The sequence below is a fragment of the Meles meles genome, chromosome 13, assembly GCF_922984935.1.
Source record: "Meles meles chromosome 13, mMelMel3.1 paternal haplotype, whole genome shotgun sequence".
NCBI lineage: Eukaryota > Metazoa > Chordata > Mammalia > Carnivora > Mustelidae > Meles > Meles meles.
Window position 1 is genome coordinate 82,948,574 of NC_060078.1, and position 24,439 is coordinate 82,973,012.

Here is a 24,439-nt window from a genome sequence, read left to right on the forward strand (position 1 = left end):
TGGAGAGGAGTTTGAGAAGTGGAGAAGAGAATCAGGACCTGCTCTGGGAGGTAGAAAGGAAAGTGTGGGACTAGCTCTGGAGATGGAGAGGAAAATGAGGGGACTAGCTTGGGAGGTGGAGAGGAGAATGAGGGAGCAATGCCCACTGATAAATGCCAAATGCCTAATGAGAAATTTGGTTAACAAGAAACTCAAAACAGCAGAACCCCACAGTGGACAATCTACTCGTGGATATCAGGGGCTACTGACTATTCTAGCCTCTCTGTGCCCTCTGATTAGGGTTAGAGTCGGATCTTCCATCCGTCTGTCTATCATCCCTCTGTCCATCTATCCATCCATCCATCCATCCATTCACCCATCATTCATCTGTCCATCTATCGATCCGTCCATCATCCATCCATCCATCCATCCATCCATCCATCCGTCCATCATCTATCTGTCCTATGACAGGAATGGATGCCTAGGGGGCATATGAAACCATGCTGGATCCTGACTTAGCATCATAGGCACAGGAGTGAATAAGCAGATAGGACTATTTGGAAACAGTCTGGAGGGCCTCCCTGTCCCTGAACCCAGCTCCAGCAGTCACCAGGACCACAGAGCCAGCCCATTCACACTGGCCCCCTCTCATTGCCTCTGGACTAAAAGGATTTGATTTTGAGCCATATGGAACCCACCTGAGCTCTTCTTTTCAGACTGGGAAGGTGTCCTGCTGTCCAGTCGCTCAGCTTAGCTCGCAATCCTTTCCGTATTCCTCTATGTGACTGACAGCAGATTTTTATGCAAAAGCTTCTCATGTGATTTTCTTATTTATTCTCTCTAGTTTGACATTTATTAGAAATAACCTATGAATTATAGCAGATAATAGATGTTCTTATGTAAAAGTTAACCCCTGTTCATGTTTCTTTTTCCCTAGTTGAGTCATTGGTTCATCCTTAGAAGGACTTGGCAAGGCTCAGCTTTTAATCCCATCAGGTGTGGGCTCTGGGGTGTATCTAATTTATGGGTCCCGGCTGGTTCTGTAGAAGGCGCATGGGCCTGGAGGCAGAGCTCGAGCAGCTCTCCCTTGTTGATGGCGCTAATGACAGTTTTCATTTGATCTTCTCTTTAGTTGTCCTACTACAACTCTCATTCTGTGTTATTTGCTTCTTCTCCTTGCCCTTTAAAAAATTCATAGTGAATCTGAATTACAGAATCTCTCAGCCCGTACTTTATCAGCTGTCAGTTTGTTACAAAGTTTTTATTTGGCCTTCATATTATTTCAGCATGGCATCATTTAAAAAAAAAGTCATTTTGAGAAATATCTTTATTTAACTGACTGAAATTTTTCCAGAGCTTAAGTAGAAGGAGCACATTGCAACTGTTTGGGTGCTGTCTCGAGGCAGAATCATTACCGTGTAATAATAACGCATGTTCTAGTAAACTTGCCTTTATTGTCCTAGAGGGCTGGCGGGAGGGTCTTCCTTCAAGCTCGGAAGGACCCCGGGACCCTAGTCTACAGCTGAGTTCTAAAACTGAAAGAAACATTACAAGGTGGTCAGTAGCCCAAGGTTTTGTGCTGCATGAGAGCCCCCCCTCTAATGACAGGGAGTGGTCCCACTCCACTGACACTGGGGAGAACTTCTCTGGCTGCTGCGGTAAATGCCAGCGCTGGTCCCCAGATGCTCTCAGAACACGATTGCCACGGGTCAGATGGGCAAGGCAGACCATTTTCTCTTCAGGCTTGCATCTTGTGCTCCTGAGGGCTAACCCTGGCCCAGGAGACCCCAGCCCAGGCCTGGAGGGCTGATGAGGCTTGCCAGGTGTACTCTAGATACAAGACCCGTCCTAACTTGAGTGATTTTTATCCTGGTCCTGTATTAATTCATCAAGACACCCTTAGTGCCCTGTGTTCAGCTTTTCTCAATAAATCCCAAATTTCAGCTGTAAGAGCTGCTTTTCAATTTAACTGGGCAGCCTGTAGCCGTATTGTCCGGCAACCCTCTGGCTGCTGGATGCTGCTGTCCCTTCTCTGCCCCTGACTAATGAACAAGGCCAGGATCCCCACCCCCCTCCAGTCACTTAAAACAGGGAGGCCTCCTTTTTGGTTCTATTTAGTGTCCCCAGGGAAGAATTCAGATAAGTCTAACCACCGTTTTCTTCAGCAGCTGCCATGGCAAACTCCATCCCAGCCCTTTTGTCATACCTGTTTTGGCCCTGGATCCAGCCGATCGGTCCCTTAATGAGATGCTGTCTGCAAACCCCCTTTCTTGGAGCTGTCCGAGTGTGTGAGACACTGCAGTGCTGGGCAGGAGGTGGGGGATAGAGAACTCCTTACAGCCCCAGGCAGAGAGCTCCTTTCTTCCTCCTCCCAGGCTGCCTGGCCTTCAGGGACTCAGGGACATTCTGGCATGGGGAGCTTCTCCAGGCATGCACAGCTAAAGAAAACATGCTTTCGGAGAGCGCTGGTTCCTGGGAAGTAACCTAGATTTTTCTTACACTCTCTGGCTGCTTCCTGCTGCCTAAACAGAGGAAGTGTAATTAAGTTTATTATCTGTGACCTAATGCTAATTCTCCATGCATCCTGCCTTTGTGCAAAGGGAGAAGCGTCCTTTAAAAAGAAGTATCTGGACTGAGCTGTATTATTGTGAGCACTCAGGGACAATAAGAGTAATCTGCAGGATGCACAAGCTGGGGGAAGGCTTAGACCTCTGGAGTCATCTGTAACCTGTCAACACAGACAAGCAAAAGTCGAGGTATTAAAGGATGTGATAGTTTGCTCTGGGTGCTTAAAATTGTCCATTATCAATGGATCAATGCATTAAAATTCCTGCTAACCTTCTTGTCAAATCACTTACGCATCTATCATAGCTTTTTTTTTTTTTTTTTTAACAAGTCGTTAGTTACCAAAACCAACATGCGGATCAGAGGATGAATAACACCAAAGTAAGCCGTACCTCCAGGTAGTCACCAGACCCCGCCACGCCTGATAGATGGTGTATCGCAGCACTTTCAAATGCTTACCTGTAAAAAGCCTGCAAAGCAAAGACCAGTTTAATAATGTTCCATGAAGACATGGTGACTTGACAGGAGGCTTTAATTATCACCGTTTCCTTTTTTTTAGTGATACTTTTCATATGTTACTTTCAGATGCTAGCATTTTGGTCTGTTTCTTTTATTCTGCGTGTGCTAATTTCCTTGATTAATTTGGAGCACATACGCAATAATTCTGGGCTTTTTATTGGCACAACCTCATAGCTTTTCACAGGACTTCGAGCGCTCACTTTCCAGACAGACGCGGGCTATGTCTCATTGAAATGCCAAGCTGACAGAGGTGCCCGAGCCGAAGTGTGTAATTATGTAATTTTCTCTTGATCTTTTCAGAGTCTTCCTGCGAGCGATTAATCAGTATGCAGATATGCTGAACAAAAAATTTCTGGATCAAGCCAACTTTGAGCTACAGGTAAGAGAAGAGGTAGCCGTGCCCTTTGTTGGGAAATATGCTAAAACAAATTGCTGGTCAGAGCCAATGTCTTGGATTTCTAATCCCCGAGCTTAATTGGTTTCCCGTGCAAGGTATGGAAATGGAATTTACAAGATGTACTACTGGAACCCGAGGACTGAAAATTATGCCTTTGGAGTATTTTCTCGATTAGCAAGGAGGGAGATGGAGCAAAAGTAGGAAATCAGAGTGACACGTAGGGAGTGAGCAGGCAGGCCACCCACATAGGTTGTAGCAGGGACTGACTCAGACCCACACTGTCCACACGTCGGGAGGGAGGGTTCTGCAGACCGGCCAGGCGGGTTTGCATCCCTGAGGTCTGCTGGCTTTGAGAACTGGGTTCTCTGCGGGTGCTCCCTGCAGTGGCCTTTCCTGGCACAAACCCTCCCCTGCATGGCTCTGGGTTGCATCAGCCCATCTATGGGTTTGGGCCCTGTTTCTTCATTGCGTGCAGAGAGAGGCGGAAGGGAGAGGGAGGCTGTGTGTGTGTGTGTGTGTGTGTGTGTGTGTGTGTGAATGAATGATAAGGATTGATGCTGCTTGGCATGATTTACCACACATCTGGAGTTTGTGGCTTTCAGTTTCATTACACTCTGGGTGTATAATAATGATCTATCTGCTGCTAATGATTTTTTTTTATTACGTAGTTTACTAAAGTTTATTAATTAGAAAAAAAAAATCCAGATGTAAACGGTACTCATTTCCCCGGGCAGGACTCTTCACTGAGATAGAACCTATGCCTGTATTTCCTTAATAATTTTTAAATGGTAAATGTCTGTTCTATCTACACTATGGAATAGAAGTGTATATTAATGTATCAGGAACTGTAGATCTAAAAGTGTTACTATTTTTTTTTTTTTACAATATTTAGGATTGTATCATTTTCTCTGCTTAATGCTTATTTTCCCACATCCTAAAACACAGGTATATGCTCACTGTAAACTATTCATGCACTGCAAACCAGCACAGCAGGTGAAATATGAAGGACCCCTCCTCACCCTTGTCCCCTCTGCGGAGTGACTTTTAACTAACTGTGGGCACTTCTTGATGCCTAGTTAAGCGTTCATCCAGACCTGTGCGTGCTTTCTTTTGGCTTTTAATGCTAATCGGATTATATTCTGTATTTTTTGCTCTGTTCCGTCACACTTAGCGATATATATGTACCAGTATTTGCCCAGGCCCTTCTGCACTGAGGACCTCCACGCTGTTCCGGGTTGTCCCTGCTCCAGGCAATGCCTCTCTGTGCTGCATTGCTGTGAACGGGCTCCTGGAAGGGTAGCTGCCAGGCGGAGTGGTAAGAAAGTGTACATGAATGGGCACTGATAAATTATCCTCTAGCAATTTACAATCCCATCAACCTTCTTGGAGAACAGCCACTCTCTAAAACCATCTCCAGGACCAATTTCTTTAAAATTGTTGTTTCTTATTTTTGTTGGAAATTCTCTGATTGCTACTTAGGCTGAGAATACTTACTGTCTGTGTGATTTCTGCTGTGAACTGACTGATCATTCCCTATACTCATTTTTCTATTGGGCTATTTGTCATTCTTTTTTCTAAGTTGAAATTCGTAATATAGCCTAGTCATGGGTTTAGGCTTACCATATAGAAATTTTTAATTTTTCTGCAGTCGAATCTGTCATTTCTTTTACTGCCTCTTTGGTTTTCTATTTTGCTTGGCAAACCTTCTTTGCCTCAGTGTTAGAAAGGTAACTATTTTTTTACATAGTTAGTATGTACTAATACCTTTATAATTCTGCCTTTTTAAAAAAATTTCCTGATGATTAATATACCTGGAATTTTTTGGTTAGTGTTAGAGCTAAGAGTTTAAACTTCACTTTTTCCCATATCATTTCATGAACAGATTCAAAACGCCACCGTAAAAATGGTGATTTAAAACGCCACCGGAAAAAACACAATTGCAAAGGTGTGTGTGCATATTTGTGTGTGCGTGTGTGTGTATTCATTCAGTTCCCTGCGTTATTACCTTCTGGTTTTATACCCTGCTAGTGGAGCCAGAACTTCCCCATTACTGTGCCATTGCAAAACCAAATTGGTTTCTCTTTCGTTTTTCCTTTCCTTTCCTTTTTTTTTTTTAAGATTTTATTTGTTTACTTGACAGAGAGAGAGCACAAGCAGGGGGAGTGGCTGGCAGAGGCAGAGGGAGAAGCAGACTCCCCGGGCTCGATCCCAGGACCCTGAGATCCTGACCTGAGCTGAAGACAAACCCTTTACCTACTCAGCCACCCGGACACCCCTTTTATATTTCGTTTTTCCATACGAAATGCAAGCTCAGCTTGTTAGCCTTACTTTTTCAAAATGCTGCATTTGTTTATTGAGAAGCCGTTGAGTTTATAAATAAATGGAGGGGAAATGTTACAGGATGACGGGGAGTACTTTGCAGTATTTCTTTTTTCCCATCCCGTACAGGAGTATTTAGGTCGTCTTTTTGTGTTCTTCATTAGGGTTTTCCCTTTTATCCCTATGAGCCTCACACCATACTCGCTGGGTAGATTGTCGTGCATCGGAGGAGTGGCTGCTCTGAGTCTGGGCTCCTTTTCCCCAGCGTGTCTGTTATCGCTGCTATCATGCACGGTTTCCTGAGGAACGTCCCGAGGCTGCTTCTCTCACGCGCATACACCTCAGCGGCCCTGTGTTCTGTGGGCCAGCATACCGCCTTGGCCGTTGGGGAGCGCGAAGTGCATCGGGCCTGCCTTTCCAGCCAGCAGCAGCCGCACCTGCCCACCCTCGGCGGGAGGGCTTGGGTGTCATATGGCGGCAGCGGCCTTCGGTGTTAGCTCTGGGGAGCTTGTGCTCTGACGGGCTCCGACGGGCACGCTTCTGTGTTCTTACATCGTCATGGTCACCGCACAGTTCTGTCTGCTGACGCCTCCTTCTCCCTGAACTCATCAACCCCGAGGGCTGCCAGCTGCTTCCCCTTTGGTGTCCCCGTGCTCCGGCCCAGCCTGCCTCCCGTTCCCGGAAACACAGCACAAAGGACCCTCATCCAACACCCCCCAGGGTTTTAATGTGTATTTCCTACAAACAGGAACTTCCTCCTGCATAACTACTGTAAAACGACCCACACCAAGCTTACGTTAGTACTACCGTCCAGTGCTCAGACCCTGTTCAAGTTCGGACGCCCCAGTCACAGCTTGGCATACCTCAGATCACGCAGGGTGTGCTGTTTTTTCGCTTGTATTTTTATGTGATTTTTTTTACAACCTTTTTTTTTTTAAGATTTTTAATTTTTTAAGAGAGAAAGTGCACAAGACAGCATGAGCAGGGGAAGGGGAGAGGGAGAGAGAGAAAGAAGCAGAATCCCTGCTGAGCAGGAAGCCCACATGGGCTCCATCCCGGGACACCCTACTCGAGACTGTCTGTCACGTTTAACCCATGACTTTGTGCGAGTCTCTGCACCACATCCAGGAAGCAGGGCCCCAGCACTTACTTGGATAATTCAGCAGCCGTCAAACGAGCTGCTGTGCTACTGAAGAAAGTGCCCCATTCTTGAAAAGTGTTAGGTAAATGGAAGACCACACATTCTTACAACTAGGCTCTAAAAGTCCCACTTACTTCACAGGTGACCAAAAATAGAGTCGCTACTGTTTATTTTTACATAGCCTTTTGCGACTGTCTCATTTGATATAATAAATATTTTTCCTATTTGGTAAACGAGAAAACCCATACCCCCAGGTTTTGTCTAAAGATTGTGGAAGCTTTTCGAGCTTGGACGTGTGATGGGAGCTCTGTCCAGGCTCTTTCCCTCCTGGGAGCAGGTGGAACCCCCTCACCCCCCCACCACACTGTCCTCTGGAACAAGCTCGGTGGGTGTAGGAATTATGTGTAAAGCCCAGGAGTGTGTCCAAATCATCCCTGTTTGTGATCCAAGAAGTCTTCCTGCATCATGATGTTCTTGACCTGGTCTTAAGCACTGACATAACCAGGGCTATTAGTTCCATGACTTTAAGAATCTATGCATGATGATGCTATTAATTAATTAATTAATTAATTAATTTTAGCGGGGAGGGGCAGAGGGCTAAGGGGAGAATCTCAAGCAGACTCCCTACGAGCAGGGAGCCCGACACAGGGCTCGATCTCAGGTCCCTGAGATCATGACCTGAGCCCTAACCAAGAGTTGGATGCTCAGCCAACTGAGCCACCAGGCGCCCCCATAATGACACTGTTAGGACAGTAAGTCTAGGTTACCGTGTTCAAGTAGACCGAGCTTCCACAGGGCAGAGCTTTATAACAAAATTATTTCAGGGGCGCCTGGGTGGCTCAGTGGGTTAAAGCCTCTGCCTTTGGCTCGGGTCATGATCCCAGGGTCCTGGGATAGAGCCCCACTTTGGGCTCTCTGCTCAGCAGGGAGCCTGCTTCCCTTCTTCTGTCTCTGCCTGCCTCTCTGCCTACTTGTGATTTCCTACTTGTGATCTCTGTCTGTCAAATAAATAAATAAAATCTTTATACTAGTAAGGAAGGGGCTCCATGATGCCCCAGTAACAGGAGCTGACATTATCATGTCCTTACCGCTTGCTCCGCAGCCCCCCATCCCCCCCAAAGCCTCTGCCCTGTTCACACCTGTGACCCTCCGGCAACCCCAGGAGACGGACGCAGTGAGACCCCCTTTACCTGTCAGGAGACCGAGGCCCCAGGAGATCGGATCCGTTGCCCGAGGAGGTGGCAGCGCTAGGACTGAGCCCGCACACTGTGACCTCGGTGCCCACATGGCCGTGAACCACACCATGGCCGGCTGGCTCACCGCCTGCCTAGAGTGGGTGTGGATTTCTAAACATTTCAGAAGCGTGTCCAGGAAGATGAGGAATGCCTCCGAGTGTTCCGAGACCCGCTAGTAAGCTGTGCGACACTCAGCGTCTCCCCTTTTCGGTTTTCAGCTTTGGAACAACTACTTCCACCTGGCTGTTGCTTTCCTCACTCAGGAGTCCTTGCAGCTGGAGAATTTCTCAAGCGCGAAGAGAGCCAAAATCCTTAACAAGTAAGTCTGTGTCCAGCCCTGAAATCGCGGGCAGGAGCCTGCAAGTCTGTTAACATCATTTCTGGGTCGTGTCTAAACCAGCTGGGTGTGCAACTGGAGATGTAATCCTGGTGTCATGAGAGGTCGGTTCCAAATCCCGCCTCTGGTGCTGCCTTTTCTAGCCGGCGAATCAAGATCTAAAACTGCAGGGTTCATTCTGGTGAGTTCTAGTCATTGTCATTCACCCCCGCTAGCACCACCCAGAATGGGAGTTTCAGGAGATCGTCGCTTCTGCTTTGCACCGTCCTGATGTCTTCCCACATGTGCTTTTCTTTATCGTCTGCTGTGCAGTGCTCCTTCGAGAAAGGAAGCATCCCGTGCAAGCGGTTGGCACAGTTGGGATTGTTGAAGAGCTCCGTTAGAGTGAGAGCTGCCCAGGGTCTCCTCCTTCAAGAAAGGTTACCCAGGTCCTGCTCGAGGTGGGAGAGCTGAAGGGCTAGACTAGCTCTTGGGTGATCCTAACCTCTCGAGCCCTGCGTCACTGCCTTGGTCCTTCTGTTCTGAGTCCTGCCTGGCTCCTGGCTCAGGACAAAGAAAAGAATCCTGCCATGCTTTCTTTCTGCCCTTGGGTGCCCCAGCGGGTCTCGCTGCCTCTCTGCCTCAGTTTCCCTGCCTTCTCTCTTCTGAGCACCCCTTTCATAAATACTTGACAAGAGTTCTCTTGCTGCTCCCACGTCTCCCTGTCACCGGACCCTGTGTGTCGTTTCATAACTCCTCCGCTTTACATTGACTTTTCTAAGACTTTGTCCCTCCCTGACATTGGGGACTCCAGAGGGAGTCTCAGAAGATGACAAAAGCACGGCTCAGTGCCCCTCAGGCTCTTTGAGTTCGTCTCTCAGTTGCTGGCCTCACCAATAGCACGTCATCCCTTCAAAGTGAGAATTATGTCAGCAAATATTTATCGAACTTGTATGCCAGTGACTTTCTAAGCGCTCCGAGTACAGTTTTCATGTATCATCATTAAATCCAGAACGGAGGTTGTTCATTGGATTCCCTTCTCATCTTTAACTTTCCAGAAAGGAAGGTGAAACATGTTTTGAACAAGTCACAGGGCCGGTGCTACACACCCAGTCATTCTAACCCAGGTAGTTCTGAACCAAGATGTTCACCCGCCGGTGACTGCTGGGAAGGCAGGCTCTGCCTTCACGCAGACCATGTGGGGTCTGACTGCCAGCCCTGGCTCCAGAGACAGACGCAAGGTGGCACCTTCTGGGGACTGGCTCCGTCGGGAAGCTTCCACTTTGCCAAATTTACATCTTCTCAGGGCTCATGTGACGTTAGGGATGGTGCCTGGTGGCTGTCTCTGTGCTTGTTTCAATGTGCTCATGGTGGAAATTTCCATAGTAGAGGCAGAGATAACTGGCACACTCTGAGCACCGCACAGCTTACTCACAGCCAGCCCCGGGCTCCTGGGATGCCTTGTTATCCAGTCCCGCAGAAGGACAGCTAGGACGTGGCAGGTGGATTTCGTACCTACGTGTGGCGGGGGTGGGGGTCGCTGTGCGGTGAGGTTGGAATCCAGACCCAGCTCCAGCCGGCAGCACAACCCATTCTCTGCCAAGCGCACAGCATGGCCAACCCTTCAAGATGCCTGTAGGACAAGAGAATTGAAACCAGAAATCTGTCTTAAAAGAGCTGGCATCTCCTGTGAGATTATTAGAGTAAGACCATTGATTCTGAGCTTTCTCCAGGCCAGGGCCGGGTATCTCTGTCCTAGGCCTCCTTTTGGTGTGTGGATGTTAACAGCCTAAGCTAAAGCCATGTCATACATGCCTTGGCCACGCAGGGCCTTGACCGCCAAAGAAAACACTTGCTTCCCACATAGCCGTGTGCCTTCAAAGGGTTCAAAGCCAAGGGAAACGAAACACGGCCAGCTGGTGTCTCCCTTCCAGAGATGCAGGCTTCCAAATGGAGCTTTGAGTCTTCTCTTCCTCATAACCGTGGCAAGGAGAGACTGCAGATTTTCCCTTTGAAATTTTCTCATGGATTCTCCAAGGGGGAGTGGGGAACCTAAGCATTTTAGAAACTGTCTTTGCAAGACTCTGGCGGGAACGGCCTCAGCCCCTTATGCACCCTGGGGGGCCCTCTCCCAGGGACCTAGGCTCGGTGTGTGGTCGTGATGGGCCACCAGGCAGAAGTGTTCTCTGTCGGAGACAAGCGCTTGTGGTCCGGGAGGCCATGTGCCTCAGACGCGTGGCCGGTTCTCCTGTGCCTGTTGTACTCACCATGCCTCTGTCTCTACCTTTAACACTTTATAATCAATGTGCCATTTTAGTTCTAAATACCAAAATCTACATAAGACATATTTGAAGTCATCCTACCCACATGGTTAAATTTCCCCAGTACCTAGAAAGGTTTTAATCTACTTCAAGTGGTTCTAGTGAAACGGGGTCGTGTGCCTTCCCATGCTCAGGGTCCTGGAGGTGCTCGGGACGCCAAGGTGAGAAGTTCACAGTCTCGGGCAGGTGGGTGATCACATGGAGGGTCAGTGCCCAGCGGGCGCCTTGGCAGCCTGCACATGGACATTCAGGAGTGGACGGAGGGTATCCCAAGGCCTCTGGTGGGAGAGGCTTCCAGGCTGGGTGGGGAAGGAGCAGGGAGGTCACCAGGTTGGCTGGCTGAGCCACTGGTCCACGCACAGCCAGTCCTCAAAGGGGACATCAAGTCCCCAAGGCCATGGCCTGCTTCATGAGCAGAGAGATGCTCTGGATTGTTGAAGTGTAAGTGAGTGGCCAGACCCTGCTGGCTTGGGGCAGAGTGGGAGGCCCAGCGATCTGGGAATCGACCTCACGGGTCTCAGCAAAGGGTCCGGTGCTGACGCAGAGCACACCTGGTAATTCACCTGGCTCTCTCTTTCTAGAGGGAAAGCCCGTGAGCTCTGAAGGTGGAGGGATGCCACACCCCTTCAGGAGCCTCTGGCGGCCTCCCTTTGGGCCAGTCTGCTGCTCTAGGGTTCCTGAAGTCAACTAAATGCATCTCTGAGTGAGGGCTTCAGTGGGGAACTCCCCTCCCCTCACACCCTTCACACTCCTGCCTGCCCTTCTCTTCCTCTCTGCCAAGCCTACTGTCTGCTCCTGTCTGCCTGGCTGATGGCATGGGGCCCCAGACAATAGGAAATCCCAGGGTCAGAAGATCTGCCCGTTCATTCCCTCATGTGACGCTCTCTGCCCTCCTGATGACCTAGCTCGGGGAGATAATTAGGATATTCATTCCAGAGACATTCCCCAATGTGCATGGGAGTAGCATAAAATAATGGGCCAGACCATGCGGAGAACTGATTATATCAAACCCAAACTGAGTATAAGATTTTCCAATGAACCACAAAATAAATAACCACCAGGAATTAAAGTCTATAACAAGAAAATGTAACTGACTCAGCCTTCAGACACCCTTGGTGCTGGTGACTCCCAGCAAAGGACAGAGGTGTCTCAGGCATGCGAAAACTGACCATTATTTCTCCTCGCCCCATCCCCCACCCCCACCCCCAGCCTTTGACATTTCAGGGACTTAGGAAATATGATTCAGATGGAAAAAAGTTGGCTTTTCATCAGCAGCCAGCTTGACCACGTTAGTATGCAGGACATGTGTGTCCTCGTGTGGGACAATGTGACCCATGACTGCAAACAGCCTTCTGTGTTCAGGACCAGACTTAGTTCTGGAAGAGAAACGGGTTCAGGCACCGGGCGTCTGACATATCTAAGCATAAAAGCCTCACTTAAAATTTTCAGCCCGAGAGTCAAGTTTGAAGGCCAACCCCAGGTCCATGCATTTGAACCTGTGTGCGGAGACCACCCTCCATGAAGACCCTCTCCTCGGTTGGTCTCCACGCTATATCACATCTTTATTTGCTTATTTATATGTGTTTTCTCATGCAGGAGTCACACCCTCCCGGACAGGTTTTGCGACCAGGTTGAAATTCCATATACACAAAGATCTCCATCTTTCTGAGCACGGGGTTCTGAGATGTTTGTGCATTAGGTCAAACTAAAGACATTGCTTTTAGGGAAACTCAAAGCTGAAAAAAGTCCCACCTTCAGCTGATCTGAAGCTGGGATTGGGGACCCCAGAGTATAATAAGGAATGGCTTAGAAAGTAGAGTTTGTGTTTATGCTCATTGGTTAAGAGACTCCAATTATTCAAAATAACTCCACTCTAAACCAGAATTAGCAGGGGGCCCAGGGAGACAGATTTAATGAACAGTGGACCTGTGCTGAGTCCCTGGCTGAGGGAGGTGTCCCATGTGCTCCGTCCAACCCGGTAAACCTTGGACGGCACAGAGCACCATGGCACATTCAAGCCCTGCGTGTACTAAACTTTATTCCCTGGGTCACAGATGGGGTCCCACCTCCTCTCACTTCCCCCAGGGACTTGCCATTAAACCCAACACATCTCGCCTCACCCATCATGTCTCTCCAGCAACCTCTGCCTCTTTCTGCCTTCCTCAGCCTCCACCCACTCCCCGCACGGTCTTCTTCTTTCCTTGTCTGCAGAATCCCATGGAGATTTTCCTCCTCCTTTCTGGCCTCTCTGTTCCCTTGTCAGGCTCATAATCCTCCATCAGACCTTTAAGTGGGGGAGCCCCTCACGCCTTGGTCTTCGGTCTTCTCATTCCATCCACCCTCCTTTAGATGGCGTGTTTCAGCTCTGCATCTTGACCCTTCCTTGGGCCATGATGGCAGCTTAATGGGTGCTTGTATTTGTTCCCTACAGTCATCTGCCCTCAAAGTTAACAGAGCCTGGGCAGCTAAGACCTACGGAAATTTATTGTCTCCCAGTTCAGGGGGCCAGGAGTTCAGATCAAGGTGTGGGCAGAGCTGGTTCCTTCTGGAGGCTCAGAGGGAGAACGTGCTCTGTGCCTCTCACTGCTGGTGGTTGTCCCCAAGCCTTGGCGCTCCTTGGCTCCAGCCGCTTCCCTCCACGCTCGGCCTCTGTCTTCTCGTGGCCTTCCTCCCATGTCTCCAAACATCCCTTCCCTTGTAAGGACACTAGTCCTTGGACTTAACTCCCCTCTGACATCTGCAGTTCAGTATGATGTCAGCTTAACCTGGCAATACCTGCAAAGTCCCTATTTCCAGATGAGGTCCCCTTCACAGGTCCCGGGGTTTCGGACTTGAACATAGTATTGTGAAGGACATAGTTCAACCCACAACAGTCATGCCCAACGGACTTTTTTTTTTCTTTCAGTGAAATAAAATATAAGAAAGCATCAGAATTTACTGAAGATAGTATGGTTAAGTGTTATTTCATAAAACAGTCCTACACAGATATTTATATACATGCCGCTTAGTAAAGTAAAACCTATTTCTTATTTCAAAAATAGTTAGAAAATTAATCTTTAAAATGCTGCCTCTGTGGCCTTTGGTCACACTGTATCCCCCTTGGTCTCTTAAAGGGAAGGGCAGACTCTCCGTCTTCTAGCCTTACATCCTTCTTTGGTCCATATACTTACCTACCCACTCCCTGCCAAGGGGCCTTTGCACCTGCTGGTCCCTCTGCCCGGAATGCTCTTCCTTCCCTTCTGCCTGGATTATGTCTTTCCTTCTGCATATCTGAGGGTCAGTTGTCCCAGAGAACTGCCACGGCAGTCTGGGTGCACTGTTACACTCTCACTCCTGTTTTTCCTAAAGGGCCAATGATCACAGACTTTGAAGAACTACTGTATGTACATATGTGTGTGTTGGTCTAGTGTGATTATTTGTTTAATGTCTCTGCTACCCTGCGACTAGCCCCCAAAGGTCTGTGGACTTTGTTCTCCATGTTATATTAATTTTCCCATAATAGCTCTGAGCCTGGCCTCTAGTGAGTATTCAGTAGCCAGTGCATCAGTGAGTCATGTTCCCTGAATGAATCAAGGTGAATGACCATTGTAACCATGAAGGGGTTCCTATGATGAGGTGTCATCTGGGCTTTTAAAGGAAGCAGCTAGCCTGGCTTGAGTGCTCTCTAGGACATACAAGGACGTCCTCTCTCTCATTCTCAGAAACTCCTGGGAGATGAACATCATACATCATTATTCCGGTACTACAGATGAGGAGACTGAGGGTCAGAGTGGCCAGGTCACTGACCCAGAGTGCTTAGATTTAGGCGCAGGTCAAGCCTTATCCTCAGGCCTGGGCTCTCTGTGGTGGACATGGGTTTTCTCCTTTTTGGGATGAAGATTCATAAAACCAGGAGCTGAGATAAGGCCCCAGAGACCAGATTCGTGCTATTTTACCCCAGAGTTTCGGGGTTGGGTGTGGATCACAGCTTCCACTGTGGGAAGCTTGCGTCCTCAGCGGCCCCCTTGGCAGCCTTCAGGTGCACTCTGACTTGTGTGTGTGCGGTGTGTGGGGCATGATGGGAAGCGCCGGGTGACTCCGCTTCCTGCTGCTGTAGCCTTGTGGGGTCAGGTACGGTGGTTCAGCCCCGGGAATCACTGCTTCCTCAGTGGAAAGAGGCCCGTGGCAGCTTCTCTCTGCTCACCTGGTAGTCTTGTTACCTGAGTCAGATGAGACCAGGGCCCTTTGAGAGATGTGACACCGTGCTGTGCCGTGCTGTCACGGAGGTCTGGACTTGCCAGGCCTCTAGATGCTTGCTATGGGGCTGAGCATGGACCTTGGGGTCTGGAGATCGGGTTCTCTTTCTTTTCTCCTTGCCTGTGATTCGGCCAAGTCCTTTGGCTTCTCCCTCTAGGACCACTTCTGTTCCCTCCTCAAGTGTCAGTTGTCAGAGTTGAACTTGGCTGTGCTCTGTCAGGCTGCCACCAGCCCTGGGAGCCTGTGGCTGTGTAAGGAGCGTGGTCCCCACACTCTCCATCACTGCTGCTCTCTCCTCCCCAGGAGGAAGGTATGAATGGTTCAGGAGTCCCTCTTGAGGTCTGGTGGTAGCCGTAACCGGATTGGGGGATTACGCTGAGATGCGGATAGATTCATCAAAGCTGCCTTCTTATAAAAACTAAAGGAAAGATCTGTCTCTCTGCCAGAGTCAGCCCTGCCCCTCACCTTCCAGCTCCTTGTTCCCCTTGTTACCTTTGTTCTGCTCTGAGCACCTTTGTCTTATTTGAGTATGAAAATGGCATTTTTAGCCCCTTGCTAAGGCAGGCCTGGCTCTAGCGAGGGCTTTTCTCTCAGATCTTTGCTGATCCCCCACCCCCCACCCTCAGATACTGTGAGGACATGTCGTTTTCCATATCCAGGACAGAATAGTGTCACTGGGAAATGGGCATCGGACATCCATGAGCATGTCATCGTCTGCCAGCCCCACAAGGAGAGAGGGCGTCCGGGGAGAGGCAGGAGTGGTGAGGGTTCCCTCTCCACGTGGGCCTCCTGGTCTCCAGGTGTCCACCCCAGCTCTGGGGAAATGGCACTTCATTGCAGGACACCAGACGTTGGGTCACTCCGGAATGACCAAACCAGCCAGCATTTTAGCCATTCTTCTTTTTCGTGAGAGAGATTATTCTAGAACCAGAAGCAATTGCTTAGCTGTTGGAAGAGTATTTAAAGCTTGCGTCAGTCTGTGGCAGGCCCCCCCGCCGTGACCAGCTCGCACCACCTCCATTGGTCGGGGCGGGGGGGAGGGGCGGTGCTCAGGCCAGCTCAGTAGGCTGGGATCTGCACGTGTGCTGCTCGGGCCTGTGACCGGGAGCTCCCCCAACTCACCGCATGCCCACTCTGCCGAGACGCGACTCGTCCACCTGCACGGCGGGCACCAGCACTGGGTCTGATCGTGGCTCTGTGCTGCACCGTGCTTCTTCCCGGTGGATGCCAGGGGCGTGCCAGCTGTATCCGCTCCCCGCCCGGGCTGCAGGGGCCGCTGGGGGTCCTCTGTCATTTATGCATGAGCCAGATGGGAATCCTGAAACTGGACCTGGAAGGCCAGGAAGGGTGTACAACTGAAGGGGGCTTCGATCCTATGGACCGTGGGCGATGTGGGGTGCCCGTTAGACACTGGCACCTGCTCTCCTGTTACCCCTTGGCCGGATCCAGTTGCTCTGCTGGCAGTGGACAGGCATCTCCTCCCCGTGGCACTGGCGATATGTGCATCCCCAGATCGTCCCGCTCTCACCCACGGCAGGACTCATCTCTGACGTGCGGAGCAGGAGGTCTGCAGACCTCTCCTGCCGAAAGCGACAGCTGGGTGCTCTGGGCCCTGGAGACTTCTCTACGGGGGCAGCCCTGGATGGCTGTTGGCTGACCAGGAGGCGGTTTGCCTCAAGAGCCCCAACCAGGTCATCTGTAAACACCGCTTCCCTTTCCATGTGAGCTGACGTGAGGACGAACAGAGCAGCTTGATGACCCAGCTGCTAAACTGTAATCCTGTACGATAATTGCGCAAATTATTATTTTTAATATAATCAGTTCCTTCCTTAGGCAATAAAGGAAAAAGTGAAATTGCTCACAAACTAATAAACGTTTATCTTCTGAAGCATCAAATTCTGTTTACTCACGAAATGCACACCTCCTCTGCTGACCCGGTGGGAGGAAAATGAACATTTATTTTCCCCGATAAACAAAAACAGGAATGTTTGTTGACATCTTTTGGTGCAGAGCCCTTCCTTACACTGAAAATGCTAAAGAAGGATGGGAGGTATTTGAACGAGGCCTTCCCTGCTCTGATTGTCCACTCTGGGGCTTAGTTTTAACATGTGAAAGCTGTTTTTGTGAGCGGGGCTGGAGGATGTCATTTGGTGTCTGCAGGGTTTGGATGCTGAGAGCAGACTCTGAAAACAAGCTTCCCCTCAGGGCAGGGACCCAGGTTGTCCTCCTCTTGCCATTAGAGACTGAAGAAGGAAAATGCCAAAATGCCGTCCTTACCCTCCACAACTTCGCCCAAGTTCCCCGCAGGGTGTGTGTGTGGGGGGGGGGGTTACATAATCAGCGCTGGGGTGATGGGTAGGTGAGACTCCCTTGGCTGGATTCTTCCTCCTTCATTTCCCTTTGGTGGCAAGAGAAGCTTTGATACTCTCTTTGTTTGTTTCCGTGCTGGGAGACTTTCATTTCACTTAAAAATAATCCAAGTCTGGTTTCCAAATGCTCAAAAGAGTGACTTAGCATTTCCCTTGTCCTCGGTTCCCAGGTATGGAGATATGAGGAGACAGATTGGCTTCGAAATCAGAGACATGTGGTACAACCTCGGTGAGTAGCTGGGATTTCTGGGGAATCACGGTGACTCCTGGAACTGTGGTGGGCAGTGACGCCGGGCCTGGCTGTCAGGGCGGGAGTCTTGAACGTCTGGACTGCTTCTCTGTCTCAGAGAGCGATTGCTACTTTTGCAGTAGTTGTTTTCGGTAAGTAACAGGTAGGCAGAAACTCTGATCCGTGGGGCAAATGGAAAACTCAGTAAGAGTGCCCCTCTGTCAGGGGAACACTGCTCTGCCTTGAAATTTCTTGCTTCCGGGCATCCCTAACATTCACCCGGCTTCCAGGCATCCCACCAGGTGACCGGGTGGCTCATCCCACCGCACAAGGCCCAATGCTTACTGTTTTCAGTTTATCATATTTTACCCTCAAAGGGGTTTTTTTGGCCTACTCAAAACCGGACACTGCGTGTAGGGACACTGCCACCAGGTGGTGACAGGAGAACGCGCTCGCACCCTGAAAACACACTAGGGGCTGCGTGTGCTAAGACGGGAAATTAATGTAGGTGTTTGTCACTACAAACTTCCCTCTTACTACTGCTTTTGCTGCATCTCGGGCATTTTGGTAGATTTTGTTTTCATTTTCATTTGTCTTAAGATATTTTCTGAGACAATATTTGATGTCTTTGACCCATTGGTTATTCAGGAACAGGCTTTTTCATTTCCTCTGTTCGTGAATTTTCTAGTTTTCCTTTTGTTTTTGATTTCTGATTTCATTCCCTTGTTGTTGGTATGACTTCAGTCTCCTTAAATTTGTTAAGAAATTTTTTATCATCTAAGATGTGACATATCTGAGGGACGCTGTGTGTGCCCTTGAGAAAACCGTGATTCTTCTGCTTCTGAGTGAAATGTCCGTTAGGTGTCCGTTAGGTCCATTTGGTCTGTAATGTTGCCTGGATCAGTAAATACAAACAACCTCACCTTACCCCTCCAGGAACTAAGAAAAGCACAAAAGCCTAAAGTCAGCAAAGGGAAGAAAATAATAAAGTTTAGAGCAGAAATAAATGAAATTGAGAATGAAAAAAATGAATAGAAAATTCAACACAACTAGAGTTTGTTTTTCGAAAAGATAAAATTGACCGACCTTTAGCTAGATTAACTAAGAACAGAGGAGACGTAGGTAAATAAAATCAGAAATGGAAGCAGAACCAGTACAACTAATACCACAGGATAAAAAGGGTCAAAAGAGGCTACCATGAATGATTACACGTCAGCCAGCCTTGAGGAAGTGGAGAAATTCCTAGAAACATGCGGCCTACCAAGACCGGATTATGAAGAGACAGAAAATCTGAACAGACAGATGACAGGCAATCAGCAATCGAAAACTTAACAACAAAGAAAAGCCCAGGACCAGATAGCTTCCGTGATGAATTCTGCCCAACATTTAAAGAACTAATGCTGGTCCTTCTCAGATTCAGAACATCGAAGAGAAGGGAACACTTCCTAACGCATTTTATGAGGCAAGCTTTACTCTGACACTGAAGCCAGATAAAGACACTATAAGAAAAGAAAACTATAGGCCACCGTCTCTCATGAACATAATGTAAAAATGCACCAGAAAATACTAGCAAACTAAATTCCGCAGCACATCAGCGGGATCATACCCCATGATCAAGTGGGATTTTTCCTTGGGATACAAGGATGGTTCCGCATACACACGCTAAAAAAAGTGATACACTGCATTTACAGATTGAAGTATAAAAGTCTTATGATTATTTCAATAGACACAGAAAAAGCATTTGATGAAATGTAATACCCTTTCATGTTAGAAACTCAACAAATTGGGTGTGGAAGTAACATACCTTAACATGACAAAGGCCACAAAGGACAACCCCACACCTAAGATACTCAGGAGTGAAGAACTGAAAGCTTTTCCTGTAAGATCTGGAACATAAGGGGGCCCACTCTCTTGTTCCTATTCAGCATAGTACCGGAAGTCCCAGCCCAAGCTATTAAGCAAGAAAAAGCAATAAAATCCATCGAGATCACAAAGGAAGAAGTGAAATTATCTGTTTATAGAAGGCATAATCGTTTATATAGAAAACTCTAAAGACTCCATCAAAAATGCTATTAGAACTAATAGATTAAGAAAACTTGCAGGATACAAATTGAACATAGGAAAACCAGTTGCATTTCTATGCACTAACAACTACCTGGAAAGGAAATTAAGAAAATAATCCCATTTCCGGGAGCAGCAAAATGAATAAAATACTAAAAGTAAACTTAAAACCAGGAGGTGAAAGACCTGAACAGTGAAAGGTACAAAAAGTCAATGACAGAAATGAAGGAAGAAACAAATAAATATAAAGATACCTCATCTTTGTAGATTGGAAGACTTGATAGTGTTAAAATGTCCATGTTACCCAAAGCAGTCTGTAGGCTCAATGCTATCTCCATCAAAATTCCAATGGTGTTTTTCACAGACATTAAAAAATAAGATTCTTAAATTCATATGGAACCACAAACACCCTAAGTCACCAAAGCAGTCCTGACAAAGAACAAAAGAGGAGGCATCAGACCTCCTGACTTCAAAATATGTGACCAAGCTGCAGGGGTCAGAACACTACAGCACTGCCATCCAGGCAGACACAAAGACCAACGGGATGGGAAAGAGAGCCCAGACCTAAAGCCGCACGTATGCAGCCCCCTGACCTTAGACAAGAGACCCGAGAATACACAATGAGGAAAGGGTCACCACTTTAATAAATGGTGTTGGGAAAACTGGGTGTCCACATGCAAAGGGAAGAAGCTGGGCCGTTGTCTAACATCATACCCCAAAACCAACTCATAGTGGGCTAAAAACTTAAACACAAGACCCCAAACCTTAAAACTCTAAAAGAAACCATAGGAGAAAAGCTTCTTGATACTGGTCTTGGCGATGATTTCTCAGAAATGACAGCAAAAGCAAAAATAGACAAGTAGGAGTACGTCAAACTCAAAAGCTCCTGCACAGTAAAGGTAGCAATCAGCAAAATGAAACACACTCTGTGGAATGAGAGAGAACAGTTGCAAACCATAGATCTGCTAAAGGGTTAGTTTCCAAAATGTATTGGGAAATCTTACAACTCAATAGCAAAAAAACCCCACCAATTTAAAAATGGACCAAGGACTTGAATTGACATTTCTCCAAGGAAAAAATGCAAATGACCAGTAGGTTTATGAAAAGGTACACAACATCACTGACCATCAAGGAAATGCAAATCAAAACCCCAGTGAGATGTCCCCTCACACCTGTTAGGATGGCTATTATGAAAAAAGCCGACGATAACAAGTGTCAGCCAGGATTTACAGAAGTTTGAACACTTGCACAGGGTTGGTGGGAATGTGGCAAACAGCATGGAGCTTTCTCAAACAGTTAAAAATAGAACTACCATATGATCCAGCCGTCTCCCTTCTGGGGGTACATCCAAATGGATTGAAATTGGGATCTCGATGAGGCATTTGCACCCGTGTGCATGAACCCGTGTTCACGGCAGCATTATTCACAATAGCCGAGAAATGGAAATAACCTAAGTGCCCAGCGATGGCTGGATGGAAAAAGAAGATGGGGCATGTGCATCTTCAATGGAATTTTATTCAGCTTTATTTTTTTAGGAAAAAGGAAATCTTGCCAAATGCAAAAACATTCCACTTGTACGAGTTTCTGAAGAGTCATACTCTCAGAAGCCGTGAGTAGAATGACGGTGGCCAGAGGCAGGGCTGAGGCGAGCAGGAGGGAATGGGGAGGTATTGGTCAAAAGGTACAAACTTTCAGTTATGTAAGATGAAAAAGATCTAGAGATCTGCTATACAACATAACACCTGGAGTTAACAATACTGTGTCCTGCATTTAAAAATTTGTTAAGAGGGTAGTTCTGAGAACTACTACTGAGATCTTAAGTGTTCTTATGAGGGTAAACAATAAAAAGAAAAAAGAATATAATAAAACATTTTTAAAAGACTTTTTAAATTTACTCATTTGAGAGGGAAAGAGTGAGCGAGGTGGGGTGGGGGGTGTCAGAGAGAGAGGGAGAAAGAGACTCCCCGCTGAGCAGGGAGCCTGATGCAAGGCTCAATCCCAGGACCCCAGGATCATGACCTGAGCTAAATTAGGCAGACGCTTAACCAACTGACTCACCGAGGAGCCCCAGTAAAATTTTATTAATGAAAATAACATGGGATTTGCTGTTAAAATGTTAGTCACTATGCCATTTAATCCTGTTAGGTAAGCTCCTTAACGGAATAAAGAACTGGTAATTAGGCGTCCTGTCACCATCTTGAATGGGTCCTCGATGGACCTGCCTCTCTCCTAGATGAAAACTCTAGGAGTGTTCTAGTTTGGATCATACGGGAGTTCTATTTCCAGTTGCCGGGAGATGCAACTCTTCCCGCCACCTGTTCTCCACTGTGAGCTCGCTTGGTGCCGAGGCGTCCAGGTGCCTTTCTTCAGCCTCACGGAGGGTCCTGTCACTTCCGTGGCATTTCCCAAGTGAAATGTTCATTTTGCTTACTTTGGCCCATGAAGCCCAAATGGCTACAGAGGACCTCTCCTCCCCGCTCTCCCCAGTGACTCTGTTCTCCTCTCCAAGGAGGCAGGTGTCTGTCCACCTCTCCCTCTAGTTTCCCCACAGCACCCAGGTTCAATTTGTTCCCCCAAGACCGGAGCAGCTCGGTTGTGTCCCACATTGCTCCATTCTTGAATAGACTCGTGCTGTCTGTGTCCTGGCTAGAGACCTTAGCCAGAAAGATCCCTGATGTATCTCTGTTCCTTGGGAAGAATGAAACTGGATGATAAACATGGAACATGGTTTTTTCCCTGAAGGTGGGGACCTGGACTCCATCGCTCTCCCGAGGTCTCTCCGAGCAGATGGGGTCGAGGTTTGGGGACCTCGCCTGTAATCCAGCTTTGCGGTCAACAAGTTCACGGTCCCTTGTTTTCAGCCTGAGCCAGATTTCCTCACAGGGGGTTGCTGGCTCATCCTTCTTGAGTTCCCGGATGTCAGCAAACATGTATAAAGGCAGGTCCTATCACTTCTGTAGAAAAAGTTAGAATTTCCAAATATCCTTTGTCCACCTGTTTATATGAAGGATGGAGTCTTTTTCAAATGGGTGTTACACGAAAAATAAATGCAAAAGGCCTTGGGGGAAAAGCTATAAGATATTCTATGGATAATGCTAATAACATAGAAATTAAGAAGTCTGGTTTAAGGTGAGGCAGCAGCTGGGTTCTCAGGGATCAGGTTCCAGCACAAAAGCTCCCAAGAGCTGATGATGAGCTGGTCGGAATGGCTCCATCTGCTCACGCCACGAGGAACCTGTAGCTGGCATGCTGTTCAGGGCTCAGGCACTTGAGCACCCCTTAAGGAAACTCTTTGCTGGGTCATTGAAAGGAACTTTCCTGCAGCAGCTTAAATGCCCAGAATCTGAGTTAGAGCTCCAGGCTGTCACAGGGCTTCCTGCAACTCCAACACTGTGCCTTCCCAGTCCTTGTCCTGTCCTTGATCTTCCTGCCAACCCCCCCCATCACCCCCCCCTCCCCCCCCCCGGGAAGAGAGGAGGAGCCCTGGCTCCAAGTGAAGACTTGAATCCTACCGGAGATTTCTTCCTACCTTGCCTCTGCCTGGCCGTGTGGCCTCCCCCATGACCCAGTCTTTCTGGGCTTCTGTCCGTTTTCCAGGCTGTAAGATAGAGAGGTTGGACCGAAGTTTTCAAGAGCCTTCCAATCCTGACGCTCCATAATTCTTTCGATATGTATGATGATCTCAGTAATGAAATGCCAAGGCTTCTAGAACAGGGAGGAGGGCCATCCATGATTCATTTTAATTGATCATGCTCTGACAGATGCATTTGTCATTTGCCCTGGGAGGCCAGACCCTGCAGAACTCATGCCAGCAAGGGACCAAATGCAGCCCCAACAGAGAGCACAGAACAAGGGACGTTTAGAGAGTGGCATGGAGGGAATTGCTGTCTGCTGGGCGAGAGGGAATCCAGGGCTCTCCTAGCTGCCAGCATCCACCTGGCAGGTGCTGTGGGCTCTACCTGCCTCCCCACCCCTGCATGAGAGCCTCCAGGCCGTCTCTCAACACACTGGTCCTTCCCAAGAGAGGGGCATCACCCTCTTGTGAATTGTTCAGTTTCATTTCCCAAGTGCACACTGTAAGTTGTGTGTTTCTCCCTAAAAGATTTTAGGTATGATTTCCAATGTCAGGGCTTAACTGAAATGGCTTGATACCTGGTGCATCATTTAGGATAACTAGAGACATCCACCCAGATAGGTGAAGCATCTGCCTTCAGCTCAGGTCATGATCCCAGGGTCCTGGGATTGAGTCCTTGCTCAGCGGAGAGTCTGCTTTCCCTCTGCCCCTCCCCCAGCTCGTACACATGCGTTCTCTCTCTCTTTCTCTCAAACAAAAATAAATCAAAAAATCTTAAAAAAAAAAAAAAAAAGAAAGAGAAAGGAAAAAAATAAACTGCTTTTTTCTTGCTTGATAAATAGTTTTTGCCCCAACTCCACCCATCCTGGCCCCTTAGTGCTCCCCAGGACCCTCCCCTCTGTGAGGGTCACCGAAGGGTCACTGCCTGGCATGGAAGGCTCCAGAACTTAGCTCAAGCCATGACTGGCCTCACTGATGGACACGCCTGCCTTTCTGGCTTTTCTTTCTTCCTATAAAAATTAAGTTCCTAGTTATCTCTCTAGTCCCTGAGACTGGCCACCATTTGCATCTGGCCCCATCTCCATGGTTGTCGTGAAGGAAGGTACAAAGGGCCCAGGGTAGTGTGAGCTGCTTTGTGATGCCACTTTCAGGCTCTGGGAAAGGCTCGACCTTCTGAG

General features: G+C 48.2%; 1 protein-coding gene across 3 annotated transcripts in view; it reads left to right on the forward strand.

Annotated features, from left to right (window-relative positions):
• The window catches only part of DOCK1 (dedicator of cytokinesis 1), a 489,703-nt gene that overhangs the window by 389,406 nt on the left and 75,858 nt on the right, over window positions 1–24,439 (forward strand). For all 3 annotated transcript variants that reach the window (XR_006821218.1, XM_046026751.1, XM_046026752.1), the window contains exons 30-32: window positions 3,364–3,442; window positions 8,374–8,474; window positions 17,568–17,626. Coding sequence is in view for 2 of the 3 variants with exons in the window: in XM_046026751.1 (XP_045882707.1) it covers window positions 3,364–3,442; window positions 8,374–8,474; window positions 17,568–17,626 (239 nt within the window). In the remaining variant the exon portion in view is untranslated. The remainder of the gene's footprint in view (window positions 1–3,363; window positions 3,443–8,373; window positions 8,475–17,567; window positions 17,627–24,439) is intronic.